This window comes from Filicampus tigris, chromosome 12, assembly GCF_054856515.1.
Source record: "Filicampus tigris isolate MCC_2025a chromosome 12, RoL_Ftig_1.0, whole genome shotgun sequence".
Lineage (NCBI taxonomy): Eukaryota > Metazoa > Chordata > Actinopteri > Syngnathiformes > Syngnathidae > Filicampus > Filicampus tigris.
Window position 1 is genome coordinate 14,585,001 of NC_141228.1, and position 22,328 is coordinate 14,607,328.

The 22,328-nt window shown below is 41.5% G+C and overlaps 1 protein-coding gene across 6 annotated transcripts in view; it reads right to left on the minus strand.

The window, feature by feature from the left end:
- The window catches only part of celf5a (cugbp, Elav-like family member 5a), a 303,484-nt gene that overhangs the window by 1,643 nt on the left and 279,513 nt on the right, over window positions 1-22,328 (minus strand). For 4 of the 6 annotated variants that reach the window (XM_086046324.1, XM_086046325.1, XM_086046322.1 and 1 more), the window contains 5 exons: window positions 14,039-14,251; window positions 12,045-12,140; window positions 9,705-9,848; window positions 6,652-6,824; window positions 1-5,695 (listed from right to left, as the gene is read on the minus strand). The exon at window positions 1-5,695 is cut by the window's left edge and continues 1,643 nt beyond it. In XM_086046324.1, coding sequence (XP_085902450.1) covers window positions 6,697-6,824; window positions 9,705-9,848; window positions 12,045-12,140; window positions 14,039-14,251 — 581 coding nt within the window. In that variant the 3' untranslated portion in view covers window positions 1-5,695; window positions 6,652-6,696. The remainder of the gene's footprint in view (window positions 5,696-6,651; window positions 6,825-9,704; window positions 9,849-12,044; window positions 12,141-14,038; window positions 14,252-22,328) is intronic. The other 2 variants (XM_086046326.1, XM_086046323.1) reach the window with 1 other exon arrangement.

Here is a 22,328-nt window from a genome sequence, read left to right on the forward strand (position 1 = left end):
AGCTTAGTGGATCTTTTCCACTTTAGGTCATGCCACGATGACAACACCTCTGATGTGTTTCCATAATTTCTTACTGCAACATACACGACAGTGTTTCTCCTCTCCGCTGTGTTCATTTGTGTTTCTATCAAATTTTGTCTGCCAGCCCCCACCCGTCATCTCCCCAACTCATTACATTTCAGCCACACACAGCTGGCGTCTTTAATTTGCATTAGCCGAGCTGTTGTGAAGGCCAAATTTAATTTGATTTTAATAATTCACACCACTCTATGGCAGAAAATCCCATAAGCAAAAAAAAAAAAAAAAAAAATCTGGAGGGGAGATTCATAAGGCCTCGTATGGCCTGGAGAAAAAAGGAGGGCATCTATCACAGCATCATTTGACAGAAGACAGCAACAGGAATTCACCAGGGAGATTGCAATCTATTGTACCGCTTCCAATAATGTTATACTACATTGTGAAAACATGGTAATGACTAAAACAAAAGTATTTCCTCATATATGGGGCGGTATGTTTGCCTTTTTTATGATAACAGTACAAATTGGCATTCATTTTGGATTAACTGATCATTGAGTAACTTGGTCTTCAAGCAATTGAGGATAAAGGAAGCGCACTACTTTGCTGCAACCAGCAGCGGCACTATTTCAACTAGTTTGCTCTCCAAATGACGCCAGCTGTTGGAACTTGAGCTACCGCATTGACGTTATGCTAACTTCCTGTAAACAGGAGCTCAGAACATTCAGGGAGACCATCCCATCAGATTATAAATTACATTCTAAAATAGAAAACTAACAAATTCAGTTGGTTGTTTATTTTTTCTGTAGTCTATCATGGAATTGTGTTAAATGCACATCCCCTACATCCTAAATGTATAATTTTAAAAATGGATGCACAACATTGTGGACTGAATATTACTACTGAATATTAGGCAGAGAACTTGGTTACAACATGTCTCCACATTTAAATTCATTTGAGAGCCTGCTTACGCGACCAGTTGTTGCTGCTGTTCTGGTTAGCAACAGCGTGTAAACAATAGTGTCTGGAATGCCAATCATTGGTCAGATCATCTTTAATACCACACAGGGAACTCGTTTACGACATGCGACAGACTTAACATTTGATTCATTTGAGTGCTTGCCGATGAGATGTGGTAGGTGCTGCTTTTTTCATTAGCAACGGTATATGAAAAATAGTTTTTGGATTGCTAATCACCAGTGAGATAATCTTTAATACCACACAGGCAACACGATGCAGTAAGACTCCACATTCTATTCATCTAAGAGACTTGGTAGGTGCTACACTTTTTGTTAGCAAGAGGGTGTTAGCTATAATATCTATGAGCTAACAATTAGTTAGCAACAGTTTTTTTTTTTTTTGCACAAGGAGATGTCTATTTTGGGGATGGGATTATTTGTTCCAAGTGAGGCAATTTAATTGAAACAGCGGTCTCTATTTTTGCAGACAGCACTTCCGCCAACATTTGCGGCAAATCCTAACTTTCATATGAGCACAAGGCTTGCTGCACATGTTTGCTCATTTGGGAGACTGGTCCACGCCAAGCTGCGCTTTGATTGACTTCAATCCTCTGTAAACACTCCCTCAATGGCACAGCCTGCCCACCCATAGATCCTAGATAGAGGAAATGATCAGAGGTGGGTATCGTCAGTGCGTCACAAAGTTCCCGTCACTATTTCAGGCCAACCCACATGGGCCCAGTCCATCCCTCAACGGTGTCAGCCAATCGGCGTCAAGAACATAATTTCCACGTCACAGGCAGGCGCCGCACAAGCAGACACTCAGCCAAATAAAGGAAAAATAAAATGTGCTCATGAAAACTGGGCCCAAAGCATTTACTAGATCGCGGACTGTTATTTGATTAAATACTGTACAGTACTTTGCGCAAACCCTCATATCATTTTGCTAAATGAATCAAATGATGAAGTGATAGCATAGCCAAACATGACATTTAGTTATTAACTAGTGACTGGACTTCCTGTGTCAAGTGCCCATTAGAAATGTTCCAATTCTTGAACTGAAAACAAGCTGTAAACTGGGAAATAAAAGAGCAACAATTAGAGAAGGCAAGCTGCTTCATGGAGATACAAAACTGATTAAAAGACACACATACACACTGATTGAAATGCAAAGAGCTAATTAAAAGTCCATTTCATGTCTGAAGTTACGTCTTTCCGCATCTTGGCTATGAGTTGACGGCAGTTTAGATATATGGCGGCCATGCGTGACCGGCGGTTAATGGTAAGCGCTCGTTTTGTCTGCAGCAGCTGTTGGCTAATCCACCTACAGGCCTGCTGCTGTCTAATTGATGGATCATTTTGCTCTTAATTTGACCTCCTAAGGCTGCTAATGCCCGGCTGTGTACGAGCTCTCACGGCGCCATTATACCCTCTGCAGTGTGAATGCAGCTGCTCTTTGCAAGAGAACAACTCATGTCGTTGACTTTTTATGCATGCTGCGATCTAACTAGGAAGGAGCGCACCTTATGAGACTCTGTAATTGGACCCCATCAACGCTTTATGGGTTTTCTCAATGTAGACATCCTAACATTTGAATGCTTTTTGTTTCCTTTTACAACATTCCTGGTAAGTCATCTCCTTAATCTAGTTGGACTGTAATAGACGACAATCACAATTCTTTGATATGAGCAGCGGTGTTATCAGAATGCCTTTATGAACAAATAAGCACAAAACTACCATCCAATTCACTTAATTGGCCTGAAAATTAGTATTTGCTTTCTACAACTAATGTGTTTTTGTTGATCTATTTTAGTCGGAAATATAGTGACAGGCAGAACACTTGAATGCTCTTCCACTTGATGGCAGAAGGTCCAATTAACCTGTGTATCCACATGTTGCCATTCAAGTGAACATTCGCAGGGGATAAAGTCTGGGGTAGTGGAAATCCATTAATACTTATCAGCTATTATAATTTTATTGAATTTTATACTTTTTAATCCTAAAAAATTATTGTGGGGTCAACTGGAATAACTTTCTGTAACAAAACAAACAAAAAATTTACAAAAGTAAACTTGTGAGTAAATTGGTATGAGATCATAATTTTACATGTACAATTTTTCTGACATTTTTGTTTAGTGGTGAGTCATGACATTTTTTCTAAAAAAAAAAAAATCTATATTTATATACGCCTTGGCTCAATATAGGCAGGTAAGAGCCAACTGATAAGACGTACCTTTTTGCTGCCCTTTGCCAAACAGTTCCTGTGAGTTCTTTGCTAAGCCAACCACTGGCAACCATGAGTGAAATGTGAACTCCATCAAGCCAAATTTATAATTGATGGCGCATATTCCCCCATCTCCCCCCTCACTCCCCATCTGATCAATATTACCATCATCCTCATTATGCAGCCCTGGGAACTGATGGCTCTTATTAAGAGAGAGATATGCTGGCACCCGGAGGCGAGGCAACAGGGGAGGACGCTCTCCCCACTGTGAGCAGCTGGAGAGGCTTGGCAGTGGGAGAGGGCGCGACCCGTGCAGACGCTGCCTTGGCCAACGGTAGCGATGATGTTTACAACCGCTGTCAGGCTCATTTGTATTTTTTATGAAGACACTGTGCTGTTTTACTGCGCCGCACGTGTGGCTTAGCCGGATGGCACTTTTAGCACGCTGCTTTACGGTCAGATTATCTAGAATATCAAGGCTTTAATGATGCAACCAAAGGAGAAAGGAGGAAGGGACAAAGGAAGGATGGGAGGCAGGGAGGAAGGAAAGAAGGAAGAAGGGAAAGGGAAAAGCGCTACGCATGTAATCGAAGAGTAGCCGCCATACTGTTCTTGGGAAGTAAGACAGTCCAAATATTGAAGGACCGGGTAGATTCTTCATTTACTGTATCTGTCATTTTTTGTTTTGCTCCCTACATTTCAAAACAGATATATGTACTATCTTCTCCTTACTTTTGTCAAAGTATGCTTATTTTTTGAAGCTCCGTGGATGATGACATGATGTTAAAAAAAATTTAAAAAAACAAAACAAAAAAAAACAGAATGACCACGGTTGCGATCCTGATTGACTGATTGATTCATGAGGGACTTTGGAAGGTGAATCAGGGAGCATTAAGGACAATGACGCAATAGACTAAGCAAGATATTCACCATCCGTGGCATTATATAAGAGAATTGTTTGACGTTGGTTCCAAGATTGACTCATGGTGGGCATTATGTGTTCTTGTGAAAATGATCCTTCGGTATAATGAACATTCTCTCCCGATTCTTTAGTTCGGTGACCTCAAAGTGCGGTTCGAGTGACCACAAGTGGTACACGGGTTGCCTCTAGTGATATGCGAAGAATCACTGCCTATATACAATTCAGTTGTACTGTATTTGACTTTCAAGTTCTAATCATTTGCATTTAATCTTTAGCAACTCTATTTTTATTTAACATTTATGTGCAATACATTTTCATTTGATCATTATTTATTTACAGTTTTTAATTTGGCTATACAGTATACAGTTTGAATGTATAAACTGCAGAATATTACAGTGGAGATTTATTATCTTGATGAACACTTTGGGCTACTACGCGTCGGTATGTTAATGTTGGCCATTTTGGCGGTGTATGGAAGGCTGAATTAAAAAAAAAGATTTTTGGGGGTGGTAATTGGTGTAAAAAGTTTGAGGACCACTACTTTAGTTGGTTTGTCATACCATTATTTACACATCAGCTTTTGGTATCTTAAAATTATAGTTTTGCACAAATTCTCCCTCCCAAAAAAGCAAAAACAGTATGTTTTCCTCAATATGGCGGCTCATTAGTGATGTCATTTTCACTATACTATTGCCCGGAATGAAATGAATGATGAAAATGAACTTGTGCCCATTACAATATCTAACCCACATATAGTCTACACCACTAAAATAGTAGAGCTTTTTTTTTTTCTATTTTTTCACATTTTCTTTTTAATATTCTCAAACCCAGTAGTTACAAAAAAAACCCCATTCCTCTTTTTTTTTTTTTTCTTTCTTCCAACCTGAAGCTACTTTTCTCCTTAATATCATTAGTAGTACTGTAGTCTCATGAATTAATATTATGCGTTACTGTTTCAGAACAATACAAATATGTTTGGTCCTTGGTCCCTTTTTGGGGTGAAAGATTCTCAGTTGTACTGTTGCTATCGGAAACCTCAGTGACCTCCTCCAGGGCTGGTGGCGCTGCGCTTGCTGCGAGGCGACACGAGAAAAAGAGGGAGAAGAAGAAAGACGGCCTTTCCGCCTCCTGTCTTCGCCTTTGTGAACCCTCATTTGTCCAAGGAGCAGTAAAAGCCACAAGCGCATCTCTCATTTATATATATGTGTATAGAATATGTATATAGAAATCTATTTGTCGTTGCTGCTTTTTCCTGTTTGTTAGTTTGTTGCTTCGTTAACAATTCAAGTCTCAACAAGAAAAAAAAAGTTCTGTTGATCAAGTCTTTTTTGTTTCATTTTTTCCAGTTTTTTTCTTCCTTTCCTTTCTCGCACTGTGCCATCTGTTAGTGTCCCCCGACGACACGCCTCCTCATCTCGTTCCGACGCAACTTACGTCTTCATAAGTAAATGCTGATATGTCTCCCCCCCAAAAAATCCTTAAGTGTTCTTTTCTTTTAAAAAACATAAGTTGCTTTCCGAGGAAAAAAAAGAAGAGATAAGCCCCTCCGAAATATCTTCACGTGTCGTCTAAAACCTGAAAAATAGAGCACAGTTTTCAGATTGGATGGCTTGTCAACTTCTTCAGTTTTGAGGGCTTTAATATGGCCTTATTACATCAGCGTAATGGTCTGCAGAGAGCCAACCCGAGCTGGCATACCAATTGATCTTTGTCAATCATGACGCTGGCAGAATGTCTCATAATTAACATGCTGGCTGCTCTGCATGCATACGAAAAAAGGAAAAAGGGGAGAAATCTGCACCTACACGTATTAAGCATTGGCAGTCATATTCAGACTAATTTCACACTCACTGGCCGCAACATTAGGTACTATTGCACAATCTTTTGGACAGCATCACCAAATCGTATTTGCCAGATATGAAAAGTCTACACACCCTTGTACAAATGCTAGGTTTGAGCTAGATTTTTTTTCTCACTCGAAATTTGCTTCGGTCCGATGAAAACAAAGTTATACTTTTTGGCCATAATTCCAAAACACTGCTCATCACTAAAAGAATGTGATACCTACAATGAAGAATACTGGTGGTAGCATTATGCTTTGGGTTTTTCTTCAGATGGAACCTTACTCAAGGTGGAATGAATTATGAACAGTTCTAAATATAAAATAAAACATTCAAGTTTCTGCGAGAAAGCAAACATCACAAAAATGTGAGGACAAGCCCACTCAGAACAGCGGAAATGTATTTGGGGTTAATCAGAGGCACTTTAAATGTTGGCAGATATGTGTTGACTCCCATTGAACTTGAGTATGAGTGTAATCAGTTAATTTTGAACGCAGCCACTTCCTAATTATAAGAGGGTGTGCACACTTGTGCAACCACGTTATCGCACTCTGTGGTTTATTTGTTTGAATAAAATTTCAGGTAAGTTGAACAGTACGGAAAGTTTTGAAATTTCAACAGGGGTGTGTAGACATCCATCTCTCTGTCTGACTGTGACGCTGTACCTAAAGAAATACATCCCCAGCGTACCTGTGCTGCTGCTGCTGCTGCGGTGAATACTAAAGGTAAGCTGTGTCAGTAAGGGCGGCTGGCATCCTTCGGTCTCTTTAGCTGGACTTTCAACCTCTTCATGCCAATCTGAAAGCCGTTCATGGCCTGGATAGCTGCCTGCGCACTGGCAGGGTTGTCGAAGCTCACAAAGCCTGTCAAAAAAAAGAGAACAAGGCGGTTGCGGATGTGCTTTGATGAATAATCGGTGTGTCATTCGTCTTTCCGTCTGTCACGCAAACACGGACAATCAAATTTTAAAATCAAACTCGGTCATGTGCTGCATTTTTGATCTGAGCCTTGAATTGAATTGTGAATCGTATTAGATAAGTCACAAACGGTAGTCGCTTTCCGTTCTGATATGTAATTTGAAATGGAAAGAACAAATGATACAATGATTATTAATGATCTACAGTCAAGATTGAAAGGGAAACTTTTTATTTGATTAGCTTGTGCAGATTTACCTAATATTAGTGAGTGTGTTTCAATACAACATGACTCTGCCTGAGAACCCCCCCCCCCCTCCCCCACCGCGCCCCCCAACACCTACACTAAACATCCTGTTTCCATCAGGTGTAAAAATAAAGCCTTGAGAAGTCAGTGACCAGAAACAGCAGCGGAGTGTGTCTCCGCTTGATGCGCTCCCCCGCGTCTTGGGTGTCATTAGAAACACTTGGTGACCCGTGAAAAACAGCAGGAGATTCTCCCCGTCCCCCCGGCCACCTGGGAGACATGTCTGCTCGGCTTTCTTGGCTCTCGCTCTGCCCATTAGGGCGAAGGAAGGGTGGCGAGGATGCACTGATACACCGTGGAGGAAAGGCAGGTGGGCGGGAGGCAACGGGGAAGTTGGCGATTCGCGCTAGAGAGCAAAAATGGGATTGGAGATTACCGGCCTGTTCTCGTCTCCCCTTCCAAATCACAGGTGTCAAACTCCGGTCCTCGAGGGCCGCTCTTATTTGATGCTTCCCTCCTCCAACACAACTGATTCAAATGATTGTTGTTGATCGGTCAATGCTCGCCCTGGTTTTCGTCGTTTTAGCAGATTATACAGTACATTCCATATTTTCACCATTCCAGGAGGGTGTTTAGTGACCTCGCTAATTGATGGTTGATGTGAGGATTTCATCGGTTCATCAGTTGGTGCCTTTTCATATGGATGTTTTTACCGTATTTGAGAAAAGACTTGCATATTTACAAGAGACTGTTGTACCGGTCACATTTTAAGTCAAATATTTCTCTCACTCTTGATATTTTTCTTTATACCACCTGTTGTTCACCTTTTGGTACAAAAGTCTACAATATGAGTTGGATAATTGCTATCAGCAGAACAGGCTGGGTTAAACTTCCCACGCGTTTTCTGTTTTCACATAACTAATAATGACACTGCACCTCAGAAGTTGGCAAATTGGCAATTTCCTCCATTCCGCATCGGCCCCTTTTACACAGAATGGAGTGTAAAAGTGACTCCTGTCTTTTTGCTCACCATCAATCCAAGTTCATTTCTTCCCTTTGCCCCTTTCCAGATTAATTACATCGGTGTTCTTGCTGCTTCCCCAGGCGTAACATTATGTTGTAAATGCATAGTGTATACGTCAATACTGCAAATAGGTCTTCTTTCATGAATTTATATGTTATTAAGTTCCCCTGGGGAGGCGGGATTGCCGATCAATTCGGGCCCTGAAGTGAAAACAAATGCTGATCTATAATTGTCCTTTGCCCTCTTTATCCCCCCCTCCCCATTTCACACACACGTACACACATGCACAGAACCAGTGTGGCTCCTTAAAGTTTGTATAAGCTTCAGGGCAGGTTGCTCCATGTAGGCTGACAGAGCTAAATGAGGCGGGGGCGGTGCAGCGGGTGCGTGAATCAGCCTCAGTAGTGAGAGTATTGACAGATATTGGGGTGAACGAACGGTGATGCTGATGCAGCACCAGCAGGGTGTTCAGGTCACGCAGCCCCACGGAAACATGGATATGGATCCTGATCGACGACATCATGGCTCGTGTGCCTCCGCTGTGTACATATTGCACTGTACTATCCATATTGAGCCATCACAATGTGCAGAGGGCCTATGTCAAAACACCACAGTCATCAAGATGCAAATGGGGGTCAGTCGGGGCCAAGATCGTTTTCTTCATGTCAGTCGTCATCATCGCAATCTGCAACCATTTTTGTTTTTGACAAATGTTCTCCCTCTGAGGCGTTTTTACACAAACGCTATTCATACCATGGGTACTTTTTTTCTTTTTCTGGCATCATTTAGCTGGAAATGAAACAAGAGTGTGACAAAAGAATTTGCTCAAATAAATTCGCATCGAAAATCAAGGCATGCAGTATCTATATCTGTAAATAAAAAATGTTGCCATTGAGAGCCTATTCTCAGTCATGTTTTTGTTTTACAGTTTGAGGTGTCCCAAAATCGCAAATTATTTGTGGCTAAGTCATTGTTTTGCTTGACAGATTTCTTAAAAAAAACCTTGTTTTTCCCCACTGTTTCTGGTCAGAAACCAACCCGCGCTCTACTGCTTATTACTAAAAATCGGAAAAAATTAGAAACTGTTTGTCTGGTGAAAGAAGAGAGTCTACCATTTGTTTTGGTTGGTTCAGTGCTTATGCTGTCACAGAACACAATGTTCTGTGGGTCCATAAAGATGTTCCTAAACGGCTGGCAATATGGGAAACTCTGCTTTGAAAACAGCTGGCAGTGAATGGGGTTAATGCATTGTTATTAGTGTTGTTTTTGCATTAGCATTCTTAGTTCACAAAAGGTAAAAACGCCACTCTATATGCCTAGTTGCCCATTCGAATTGAAAAATGCAGCCTATGCCAATGAAAATGTGATTAATAGCAACATAATGATGAAAACGAATTAATTCAAATTTTTTTTTTAAATGGGTTTGACTTTGAATTCTGATAGGGACTCACAGGAAAAACGTTCCCCCGCCCATGTTGTAAAGGCTTTTGAACTGCTCGTCTTAGAGGAAAAAAAGCAGCTGAGCGAGTGAGTGATTAAGCATTGCTGAAGAACTCACCAAAACACTTGCTCTGGTTGGTGGCCCGGTCCATGAAGACCTTGGATGAGATGACGGTGCCGAAGGGCAGAAACATCTGCATGAGTTCATTGTCTCCAAACTCCTGTGGCAGGTGGTAGATGAACAGGTTACAGCCCTCCGGACCTGGAGAAAGACACAAGACTGACGTCTGGGAATTTATTTTCTTCCCGCCCCACCCCCCACTTCAGTGCACTTTTTCAGGTCGAGTCCATTAAGATGAGTCATGTTCCTGGGCTGAGACATTATGAGGAGGACTCACTACATTACCGGTACGTGGAAACTAGTCGATGTTACTTCTGTACTGAGAGATTGGACAACTGGAAAAGTGCTGCGTGCGCATAATGCTGATTAGCAAAGAGGGAATTAGTTGAAAAAGATATTGCAAACGGCAGCACCTCACATAAAACCTAAGCAATTATGGCATTTGACCCAACATATCTCAGGTACTGCAGATCAAAATCAATAGCGTTCCTGCTCCGGCGCCCGTCAAAAACCCCAATGAGTTTAAACGTTGGAAAGACAAAGATTTTATCTTTGACCTAAGCTATCTATACCTTGCTTCATGTTGCATCCAAAATCAATATGGATTTCTTCAGTGACACAAAACTGCCAGGATGTCCGGATAAGATCGTAAACAATTCTGTCCAGTATTGTTTTGAAAAGGAAGGCATATCCATTTGGCAATTGACCAAAGGCACCTTGGTGATTCCAAATCAATAGCGCTCTTTGCTTTGCATATCCCAAAAGGCTTGAAAAAGAATGAACATCATTTGTTAGCAGTGAGTTTTATTAATTGTGAACCACTCGAAAACAAATTGGGTGATGTGTCCATGTATCAAACTGCTAAACCCGCATTTTAGGACATGCATGCCAAGTGATTGTAATGATTTCATTTCTGTCCTGAGGCACCTTGCCTATCTTGTGTCATATTCTAGAATTGTAATTCAATAAAGTTTCTTCTTTCACATAGAAAAAAAACAATCCAATAACATTTTGCAAATCAACCATTGAATGTGTGTTTTTAAACCTGATTAAACTTGAAGAACTGCAGACATTTTGTAGTCAGACCACATAAAATCAATTGTGTTCCTTCTTTGACATAAAAAAAACAATGCAAGAAATTTGGCAACTCACCATTAAATGTGATTCCATTTAACTATGTCATTACTGAATGATGATTTTTTTTATAGAGTAAAATATTATAGAGTATTTTCGTTTTTCTCATTTAAAAAAACATTTGGGGGGAAGGCTGGAATGGATTAATGGTATTTTCCATCCATTTCAATGGGGAAGGATGATTTGAGATAGAGATGGTCATTGAACAAATTCAACCCGGACCACCATGAAACCTTGAAGATTAACACGCAGTAGGTGTTGATGTAAGATGTTTAACTTTAGTTACTAAGCATCATCACAATAATTCACAAGTACCACAAAACCACTTAAAATCAAGAGTGTCTTCAGAATCATGTCATGTCATGTCATCTTCCAAACCGCTTATCCTATATAGGGTCGCGGGGAGTTGCTGGAGCCTATCCCAGCCGTCAATGGGCGAAGGCTGACTACACCCCGAACTGGTCGCCAGCCAGTCGCAGGGCACACATAGACACTGTCACTGAGCGGGAATCGATCCCACGCTGCCCGCACACAACTCAGGCGTGTGTACCACTACACTATCAGCGGACCTCTTCAGAATCAATAGTCTGAAAAGAATCATGTACAATAAAAAAAAAAAATAATAATAATAAAATGACATTTTACCCCAGCTATCATGACCAGCTTGTGGTTGTTAAAATTCTAAAACAATAAGGTTCTTGCTTTAACACATCATTGATTATTCACATGGCGACAGAGCAGGCTTAGGCCAAATGTCCATGTGATCTCATTACTACTGCGGAGACAATTACTGTCTACTGTATATACGTAGTATTGAGTTACTTTGTATGTATTATATCGCCACCATTCACAATCCCAAGCATGAAAAAAAACTTTAATTATTTCAGAAATAGCATGGCTCTGCACTGTCTATGTGTAATATATTTTCTTTCTAACCACACAGTCTAAGAACATTACCAGTGTTTTATCACCTTCATCTCTTAGATGGACTGTATCCATTTCCCGAGATGAGCTGTGAATGCGATACTGCATGTGGCCACTTTATTTATCTATTACACACGGAGAGAATGAGAGGGTAATATTCCTCTCTCGTAATATGTGCGAATGAGATGTGTACAGTACCGAAGCAATATTGCTCTCTCATGCTCGCCGTGGTTTATAAATCTAGTGCAGATGTGTAAAAAAGTAATAATGTTTTCTCACCCTCACCTTCTCTCTGCTGCTGCTGCTGCTGGATCACCTGCGGCGCTTGAGGCAGCGTCTGGCCAATGGGAGTCAGCGTGGTGGCCGGGTAGATCGCTACGAGAGGAGGGGAGAGGTGCGGTGTGAAAATGTGAATGGCGGTCCGGAGGGCTACGGTCCAGAACACAAGCTTAACATGTGAGCATGATGCGCCGTGATGAGACTTGATGGTACCATCTCAATATGGTAGTGGCATAGCGTGGGTTGCAGTTTTGGTGACTTTTTGTTGTCTGTTATTGTTATTACTGTAATAACTGGTCTTTCCAGTTTAATCCTCGCAAGAAAGAAGACAAATTGCATAACCCTACCCATTTTAGGCCCACCGGACACTGAGCGAGGCAGCCGAGATAGAATGAGCTGTCGCGCAGTGTGCAGGGTTCAGCAAAAGGTTTTCATGAAACCAGCGTAAACTAGTTTTTGAATTTGATTTGGAAATTTGTACTGCAGGTGAACGGCGTCGCAATAACTAATCACAAATGCACAATTCATTTAAGATAGTTTTCAAAATAATACATACATGAGTCCCGCGACCCTTGTGAGGATAAGCGGTACGGATAATGAATGAATGAATGAACATACATGAGTCTCAGCTCCGCCACACCGCTACCGGTAACAATACAGTACAGTATACATATGTTGTGTTTTACAATAATACCCAACAATGTGTATATACCTATGCTAGAAAGCTAAGTCAAGAGACAGTGAATAGGACGATGAATCAAAGCCACCAGCCTCTCAAAACAGTCGCACTCTATCGCATGTTTCCTCTCTTTCTAACCATCTGCTTCTTTCTTGACAATCCCGCCATGTTTTTGTGGTTCAATAGGAAGAAATACAGTACAAAATACTGTATATGTAGCCTCAAAAGCTGACACAGAGCGGCAGTTTTTCCATTGCAGCGCATCAATAGATGTGCGGTGCAAATGACATTTTTTTACAGTGGTCGCGGCATTCAGCAGCCGTCGAGTCAGTTGCGACTAGAAGCGAGCTACGGGGTATCATGCCAGGTCTGAAAACGATCCTTACTGTAATAAAAACCAAGAACTGCTGTTTTAGTTTTTTGGGGGCAGGAAAGAGGAGAGATTAGAAGCAAATCCACAGAATGCAAGAATGCATGTCTTTTGGCTGCAGTCACACTTAAGATAAACATATGCGGCTTTTTGATAGCAAACATTTCTCAATTTTTATTACAGTAGTTACAAAAAAAGTACCACAATGACAACACAGAACTCATCACAGCTATGCTTTATAATAATGGGCTTTGCAAATACCGTACGCTGTCTTTTCTCCCTTTAGGGCTCTCGTATGTTCGCTTGTGTCTTGCAATGAGGAAGTGAGCCAAAATAAGAATTTGTGTCTAATATATCAGATGCTTCAGGTTTGTTGGACGCATTGCACATCACTTTATCTACACACAGAATGTAAATGCCACACTGAGATGGGAAAAGGAAAAATGACAGTTTTGAAACCTCTCAGGAGACCTTGTAGCTTGCTGCCAGATGCAACTGACTCTTAAACAGGCAACCAAGGAGGCACGAGGAAAGTAGTGCTTGGATTGGTGTCTCAGAAATGCTCATTAGCGTAAAGTATGACTATTAGACTTATATATTTGTTTCTCTCTTTTTAATTTTGTGAATGGTTGTGGGCGTACCACCTACTGTTAACGCCAATGGATTTGGGAAACGTTTTTCCAATCAGGGGTAATTTCAGTTATCATAAAGTCCTTGGAAGACCATACTAAACTGGTCAATGGAGCCTCTGAGCATCATAACAATTCCTCTGAGATTTTAGATGTTGTTAGAATTGAATGGCAGGCAGGACCAAAGAATAGTGAACGCCAGCCTATTCACAAATTCATCAATTTGTGTTTGTTGTTTTTTTTCTCAGTGGAACCTATCCTAAGCTATTTGCTGGGAATACTGTACACTGTTAGAAACAGCGGTGCAAACTTTCACCTGTATATTGCTGGACTCCGGTGAAGGCTTGCTGCAGCGTGTCTGCGGCGGTGGGGCTCTGGGTGGAGTAAGGCGGCAGGCCGTTGGTGTAGACCGTTTCCACGGCGGGGTGTCCGTTGGGCTGATGAGGGATGCCGGTGAATCCGTTGACGATGGGCGTGACGATGCTGGGCACGGCGGAAGTGGTGATGTTGGCTGGTGGAGAACTTAGGCCTGAAAGGAAGAATATCGGACTCATTAGAATCAATGTACAGTACACTTAAAATCTTTGGGTGAGGTAGAAGTCCATATTTACCAATTTAGGTACAATCTACAATTCATATAATGGAAAACAACAACCCTAATCGGCAACCTCAAAACTGTGGGGGAGATATGCTAACCCTTTGTCCACCGTGCTGCACAATATAGCTAGCACCTGTGGATTTGCATATTTTCGCCCCATTTTCACATAAAAGATTCATCTTCACCTCTTTTTAGGATACATTCAATATATTCAATATTACCTTATCAAAGGCTCAATAACGTCCATTCTTGCTTGTTTATCCATCAGTACGTTTTTCCTCAAGGCATTTCAATAGGCCTCAATTATACGCGGATTTTCCACAAAACACGGGCGGGCCCGGTTCGTATCCCCCTCAATAGCGGGTGTCAACTGAAATCTGTTTTTAATATAAAATGCGGTGGGGCACTACCTGGGTTGTCAACCTTTGGTCCATTGTACCTTTTAGGCGTGGTAAGACTATTACTGTACCCCCATGTATGACATTCTAAATGTACAATGATAGGCTTTTATTAGTAGAATGTTCAAACAGAGAACACTTCTGACACAAATACACACAAAAAAACACACATCCACACATATACACACAGTCAGCATTGTGCAGAGAGACTTGCACAGGCATGCACATTTCCCGGCTAATGCAAGGACACGGGTGCGACAATGTGCCTGTCACATATCCGCTATTTGTCATGACACATCAGGCAAGATGGCTGAGGAAGTGAACCTGTGAAAAATGAGGCTGTCCGCCGTGTTTGCGGGAGCCCCCGCTGCTCGACATGATGAAACTACCATGCAACTTCTGAAGGGAGAAAACAGAAACTTGATGGAAATGATTAGAGTGTGCCCGGGGAAGCAGGTTGCGAAAACAAAAAGATGTCGCTTTATTCTAAGAAAAAAAAAAAAAGACACATAACAACAGTTGGCAGTTTGACAAATGTGCTGGTCATAACATATATGGTGCACGCCTGAGAGGGAGCGTCAGGATGGTTCATGAGCGGAATCGAAATTGGTTGCTTGCCATCCCCTCCCTCTCATGCAATGCATTTTAAAAGGGCCCTCCTTTGGAAAGTGTTTCCAATTATGCCGGGAACGCCAAAGTACCCATTTTGAGCAGAATCTCACGGCGTGATGGCCTCTCTAAAAAGGGCCGCCTCCGTGGCGAAGCATCCGCGCTTGCTGAAGTACAGCTCCCCTGAGAACCACCTTTCAATCTGGAAACCTTAGCCCTGATTGGACGGGAAGGGGGGCGGGTGGTGGGGGGTGGGGGGTGTTCCGAGTGGGGGAGTTGCACTGGTGGTCACAGAAACCGTCCAGCATGTTGTATTCCCGTAGAGCTGTTGCCTTGGCAGGGGACATCATATGAGAGGTGGCCCATATAGGGTAAACAATCATATTTGTTTCACACACATTGAGGTTTATGCTAATGGAATGGTAAATATGCTTTACATCGCCACTGTTGAGTAACAACATCTACATATCCATGTGGAATTGCTTTTCCTTGCTTACAGCCGAGTTCTATTTACATAATTCTCAGCACATAGCCCAAAGAAGCATATTTGGTCATTTAAATTTAAGGCAAAATATGCATCACATGCATGACTGCAGGGGATCCTCTATTTACAACAGAGTTGTGTTCTTATGGTGGCGACATAACCTGAATTTCTAAGTCAGAACGAGGCATAGTTGCAAAGTTAAAAACAAGCAAATGAAAAACGGGAAATAACGGCTTGTGTCTCGTGATGGATTCTCATGCCGCTGTACAAACTAGTTCATTGCATACCATTCAAAAACATCAAAACCTCAAATGTTGGGACTGTCGTAAACCGAGAACCCCCAGTGTAATGTAGTAGAAAAAAAACAAAAAAAAGGACTGTTTGACTGAATTTGTATTTACACTGTTGTCAAAGCAATTCCTATTCACAAGATCGTTGTCACATTTGGTTCCATTAGTCTAGTCTCCCAGTGGTTTTCCACGATGCCAGTCAGTCACGCCCACCTCTGCCAGTCAGTGATGTCTACCTATTTAAAGGCCCTGATACACCAAAACGACGTTCACCAACAGTGACAGACGCTAACCCCCTGTTGTGTCCGGCCGGCTGTCGGCACGTCACGTTGGCAAAGCACACCGCAACGACAGACAGCGACGCTGACCATTAAAGTACCTTCTGCGCATGCATAAGATGTAATACCCTTCCATACCATCAGCGGCGGTAGTCACCATTTCTCATGGTTAGAAAACTCCAACCGGAAAGATGTTGGCCGGGGGCTGATTATAATAACGTAAACAATGCATTCGGATATTCTTCGCTCACGATGAACTCCCACGCGAAGTTCTCACGTTCTTGACACGGTATTGTGAAATACTTACATTGTCAACCCTCGCTTGCACTTGTAAGAAGATTAAGGCAGCGGAGGCGTGCACACTGTTTTTCCGCCTTTGTCACTTCACATTGGTGCTCCGCGCGCTGGCGCTGATTTGCTAGCTAACAGCCAATCAGAGTGACCAAATGTCACGACTCGCGACGCCGATTCAACATAGGTAAACGCCCCCAAGACGCTTACAGACGGGTTACGACACTACGACGGTGGCCACTACATCAATCAGACGGCGCTTAAAGACACAACGACGCTTAACGACCTCCGACATCGGTTTGGTGTATCAGGGCCTTAAGGCTCAGGTTGTTCGAAACGCGTCGATGCAAGATGCTCCAGCACTTTTTTTGCGCATTGATCTCCTATCCCCTTAGTCGCCTACCCCCAACCACGGGTTCTGACTTCGCACATTTGCCTGCCCCTGTGGCTGTACGGTATTTTGATACAATGACAATGAAGAATGAGTTTCCCCTAATTACTATCTATTGTTTTACTATCTATTACATGACCTGGTTCCAACCCCCTTCACCAATGTTCAAAGACTCTATGTGGGCTTCTAATCGTATTGCCCCCCGAAATCCCGTTCCCGATCTTCAAGTGCTCTTCATCCGGACTTTAAAGTTAACTACCTTGCTGCTGTCTCATTTGTTGAGAGACTTGTCACAGTTGGTATTAAAATCAATTCCAAATAGTCTCGTGGTCGGTGTTCTGCATTTGTGTCATACACACGCCTGAGTAAGACACGGTAAAAGATGAAAATGTTGTATGCAAGGCCACTGGTTGGTGATGTCTCGATGTAGATAACACTGGTCAACAATTTTTTGCTCAAGTTTTTAATCACACATGCAAGTTAACTTTTCGAGATTTTTTGCGCTGATTCCAAAATCCCCTTCATGTTTTCTCTAGCACATCCGATTTTCATAATGATAATAACAATAATATGAGCTGGAAGTCAAACAACATTTAATAATATTTATAAATTAAGGGTTAGGTTTAGCAACTGGTGGAATTTTTTTTCAGAGTATTGTATACTCAGAAAAAAAAATCCACCTATTACAAGGCATGACACAATCCGTATTGGGAAAAATTCTACAAAGGTCAAACTCAAAAAACAAAAAAATGAACATTCCTCAAAAACCTGATGTGCTAGTAAACAATGTTAAGACATTTTTTAAATCAGTATCAAAAATATGTTTAGGGACACAAAAAGCCATCTCTTATTAAAACCTGCTGTTGATCAGTGAAATCATTCATTCATTCATTCGAATACACTTTTGGTGGATTAGTGACAGGTGTAAAAATTGATTGAAGATTTCGATCAATTGCATGGAATTGATTAATGTTAAACTGAGGTGAAATGGAGTGTGGTATGTGGCTATGAGAGACGGCAGGAATTTATAAGAGAACTATTGAACTACAGACCCGACTTTTTCATTTTTCTCAAAATAAAGACAATGTCGTGTCGAGAGCTCCATAGACATAAAAGGGCTTATAACTGTGTTGACCAGGGGAATAGTCTCAGTCCATTGAGAGCTGTTGTGTCTTTTACGCTTGTTTTCTTTTTTTTTGTATCCCCCTGAAACCACCTTCCAATTGCTTGCTTCCTGTGGGAATGTGATGAATTAGTCTGCTGCTACTGTCCGTTCTTCCGCCAAGACCCTGGAGACCACCGCTCCCGTACTAAGCCGGCGACGGCGACTCTGCCATAGAAAGGCCACACGCACTTCAACCTTAGCACCTCATAATGCAGCCACGCAAAATATTTACACCTTGGGTACAATTTAACCCCGCATATAATTTGGGCGTTTGTCATTTCTGTGTTTTAAACTGGTCGCCCTTCGCATTAACCAGTACCCAAGAAGTAGCTCTCATTTTCCAAAAGATTGGTGAGCCCTGCCTTAAAGAGAATTTTTCCTGGCTTTGTGCTTGCTTAAGTAGTAGAGTAGTATGCAGTATGTAAAGCACCTTGGGATGACTTCTCTGTTATGAATTGGGTCGCTATAAATAAAAAATGACTTAAAAGTAATGTACTCTTCAAAACCAAGAGGGGATCCCAAGAAAAAATAAATAAAATAGAAAATTTCAAGCTTGCTTCAAAGGTAGACTTCATTGATACGTTGCAAACGCGCAATTCATTTTATGTAAGCAAATTTACATTCGCATTCTCGCAAAATGGGGAAAAAACTCTTGATCTGCTCTTTGCCGTGATTGCCTGGCAAAAAAGAGCCTGGGCGTGCGACAGAAGTATTTATTATGCTAATTACACATTCAAATCAAGCAGGAAGGGAAAGTCTGAGAGTCGTTACAGCCAAGAGGACTGTCTGCCGCTGGAGCAAGTAATAAGCACTCAAAACAGATGCTTTCATCTAACTGATTTAAATTGTGATGCATGTTTTTTTGAACCAAACGGAAAATGACTAGAAATTAATAATAAAGTAGCTTTCTTAGACAAGCTGACACACCAATAAAACTATTTGGATTTGAATACTGATAGCTGCGAGCGTTGCCCGCTTTGATGCATGTTTCTCCCTAGGACACACATTTAGTTATGGTGATGTGAAAATCTGGCAAAAGGGTACTTTTTGGAGCATTTTTTGCTCAATTGTGGGGTGTTTTTGCCATCAAATTTTAGTGCAGATTCAGATAAAGGTGTGTACACATGAATGACCCATTAAACAGATATATATATATCCTGTTGGGTAACTTTCTGCAGGACTAGAGTGGAACTGTTTTCCACTATTGATTCATTAAAAAAAAATGTCGCAGCCACTAGCTTACTGCCTCTGGTAGTTTCCAATAGAAAATATATTTATATTTTTTACATTACTGTAAAAAAAACACTTGTTGTCTTGCTAATGTATTCATCGCAAGAAAAAAGAGACATTGTCCAGAGCAAACATGCGGAATGCAGTATATAAGATCTTATGACTCTCACTGGAAACTGTTATCCCATTTCTACTACACATTCAGCTGGCTTCTTGTCACATAAATACAACTGTTTACAGTTCCTCCAGCGTTGAAAATAATCTTGCATAATGAGCCACATGCTGTTTCACTAAGTCTGAATACAAAGATGTTTTTGTTTGGCATTTGTGTGCGAGCAGGCACATGCGATTACCTACTTCTCACATGCTCTCACAAGCTTCCTCTCACAGCTCAATTCTGCCACTCGCTGTCTTTTGTTTTACTTTTATTTCTTTTGCCGCGCACTGGCGGGTGGGGAGAGGCTGACATTTTCGAAAAGCATCATCATGCATCATTGTGAGGGTACACGCGCTAATCAGCGCAACCATCTGGCAAACGGCTCGTGCACCGCCGAGCTTAAATGTGTGGCATCTGTTGATCAAACGGACGCTTCATTGTTTTCTGAGTAACACCCTTAACCTCTGTGGACTCACCAATGTACTCTTGTTTTTTTTTCGTTTTTTTTTTTTAATCCCACAAAGGTTACACGGATCGTTTCAATCAAAGAGCAATATCACACGCCAAGCTCGGGATCCATTAAACGATGATCTGAGCTTTATGTTAATGCAGAGCGCTGTACGCAATTTGCAGACAGTCACTCTACCTCACCGTCACTTAATGCATAAATTAGACCTGTGTCGAAGCAGGAAGCAGAAAGCCGCGCCCTAGAAAAAGATTACGATTTGGCACAGGTGTCACCCTCAAAGCAAGATTCTCAGCACTAGTTCCCATGCTGAATATACAATTAGTCATGGGACACAAACAAATACTGTCCAGATCAGTTCAGCCTCTGGCCAGCAGAGGTATTGACAAGCCATATGTTTAAAAAATATTCACTTTTTTTTTTTTTGTACAAATGGAACTTCCTTGCTCCTCAGATCCATAATATGTCATTGGATATGTTTTTATTGCATGACAATTCACACCATTCCAACTGTTACTGTTACACAGGGGTGAGTTTCCCTTTCCTAAAAAGAAGAAAAACGATTGATGCTACAATTTCCGCAAAAGAGACGATTTAAGCTGTTAATGTTTCATTTTTACTGTCATGTTTCTTTACTGTACCCAACGTTAAACTAACTTAAAACCAAGCTATGTAGAGAATTTCATTTTTTAAACACTGTTGCACCCCGACCAATTATACATTTATGTGGTTTCACCATTATAACCCCTCTGGTAGTTACCACAGTGTGGTCTGTGATGAAAGTTTGACAACTCTGTGATATGCTACAGAATTATTCCTCTGACTAGTGACTGACATCCTCTAGTCTCTCAGTAGTGTCACACACCCTTCGAATACTTCATACAGATGGCCTTGCAAGTCATGTTATGCATTCCTTCAACGAAGTCTGAATAAGTCATAGCCACAAGTGCGGTAAATAAAAAATATAATGTAGTCGCTCCCGAGGCAGCACGACTCATATTAATGAACACAGAGGGAAATAAAACATTTCATATTTATGCTGGTCCTTGAAATCTCACACAAAAGCTCGGCTTTCTGTGAAGGATTAATGGTACACTATACTGAATAATAAAAGGTAATCAGTAGGCGGTGGCGTATACACACACATCCGCACGCACACAGCCACACGCACACATGCTTGTCTTGAAGGGAGATAAATGGTGCAGCTCCATGCACATCAGATTCACGCTCACAATCTCTCCTCATTGCACTGCAAATATATACTCTGTGCCATAATATTAGGTACACATGCACATTCGAATGTCATCCAATGTCAGAGCTTTATCTACTCACGTTCCGATTTGTAATATCTTAAGTTAAGACTCCATACATGATGAGGAAAAAATAAAAATCAACTCGCGTGTGCTTATTACCTTATTACTCATAGGTGTACTTGAGATGACCATCACAGCACACCTCACACATAAATGTCAGCTGTTGTAGTACCACGTCTAACCTGTGAAAGGCAGTATTGTGCAACAGGGCTTCCAAATTGACGGAAAATAAAACAAAGTTAAAATTGTAGAAATTGTAGAAGAGTGTTCACATGTGTACACTTAAAAAAACACAACTTTCAAAATAAAAGCCTTGTATGTTTAACGTTTTACTATGTTACTATATACTGTATATTACTTCATGGTCATTCTGAGCGCTGGTCAGGGATTTTGGGCGGGCCAGATATGGTCCACGGGCCATACTTTGCCCAGGTCTGGCTTAACACTCCTGTCATCCTCATATATATATATATATATATATATCCATCCATCCATCCATTATCTTTACCGCTTCTCCTCACAAGGGTCGCGGGGCGTGCTGGAGCCTATCCCAGCTGTCTTTGGGCAGTAGGCAGGGGACACCCTGAACTGGTTGCCAGCCAATCGCAGGGCACACAGAGACAAACATCCGCACTCACAATCACACCTAGGGGCAATTTAGAGTATCCAATCAACTTACCATGCATGTTTTTGGAATGTGGGAGGAAACCGGAGTGCCCGGAGAAAACCCACGCAGGCACGGGGAGAACATGCAAACTCCACACAGGGAGGCCGGAGCCGGGATCGAACCCACGACCTCTGAACTGTGAGGCGGACGTGCTAACCAGTCGACCACCGTGCCGCCCTTATATATATATATATATATATATATATATATATATATATATATATATATAATATATATATAATATATATATATATATATATATATATATA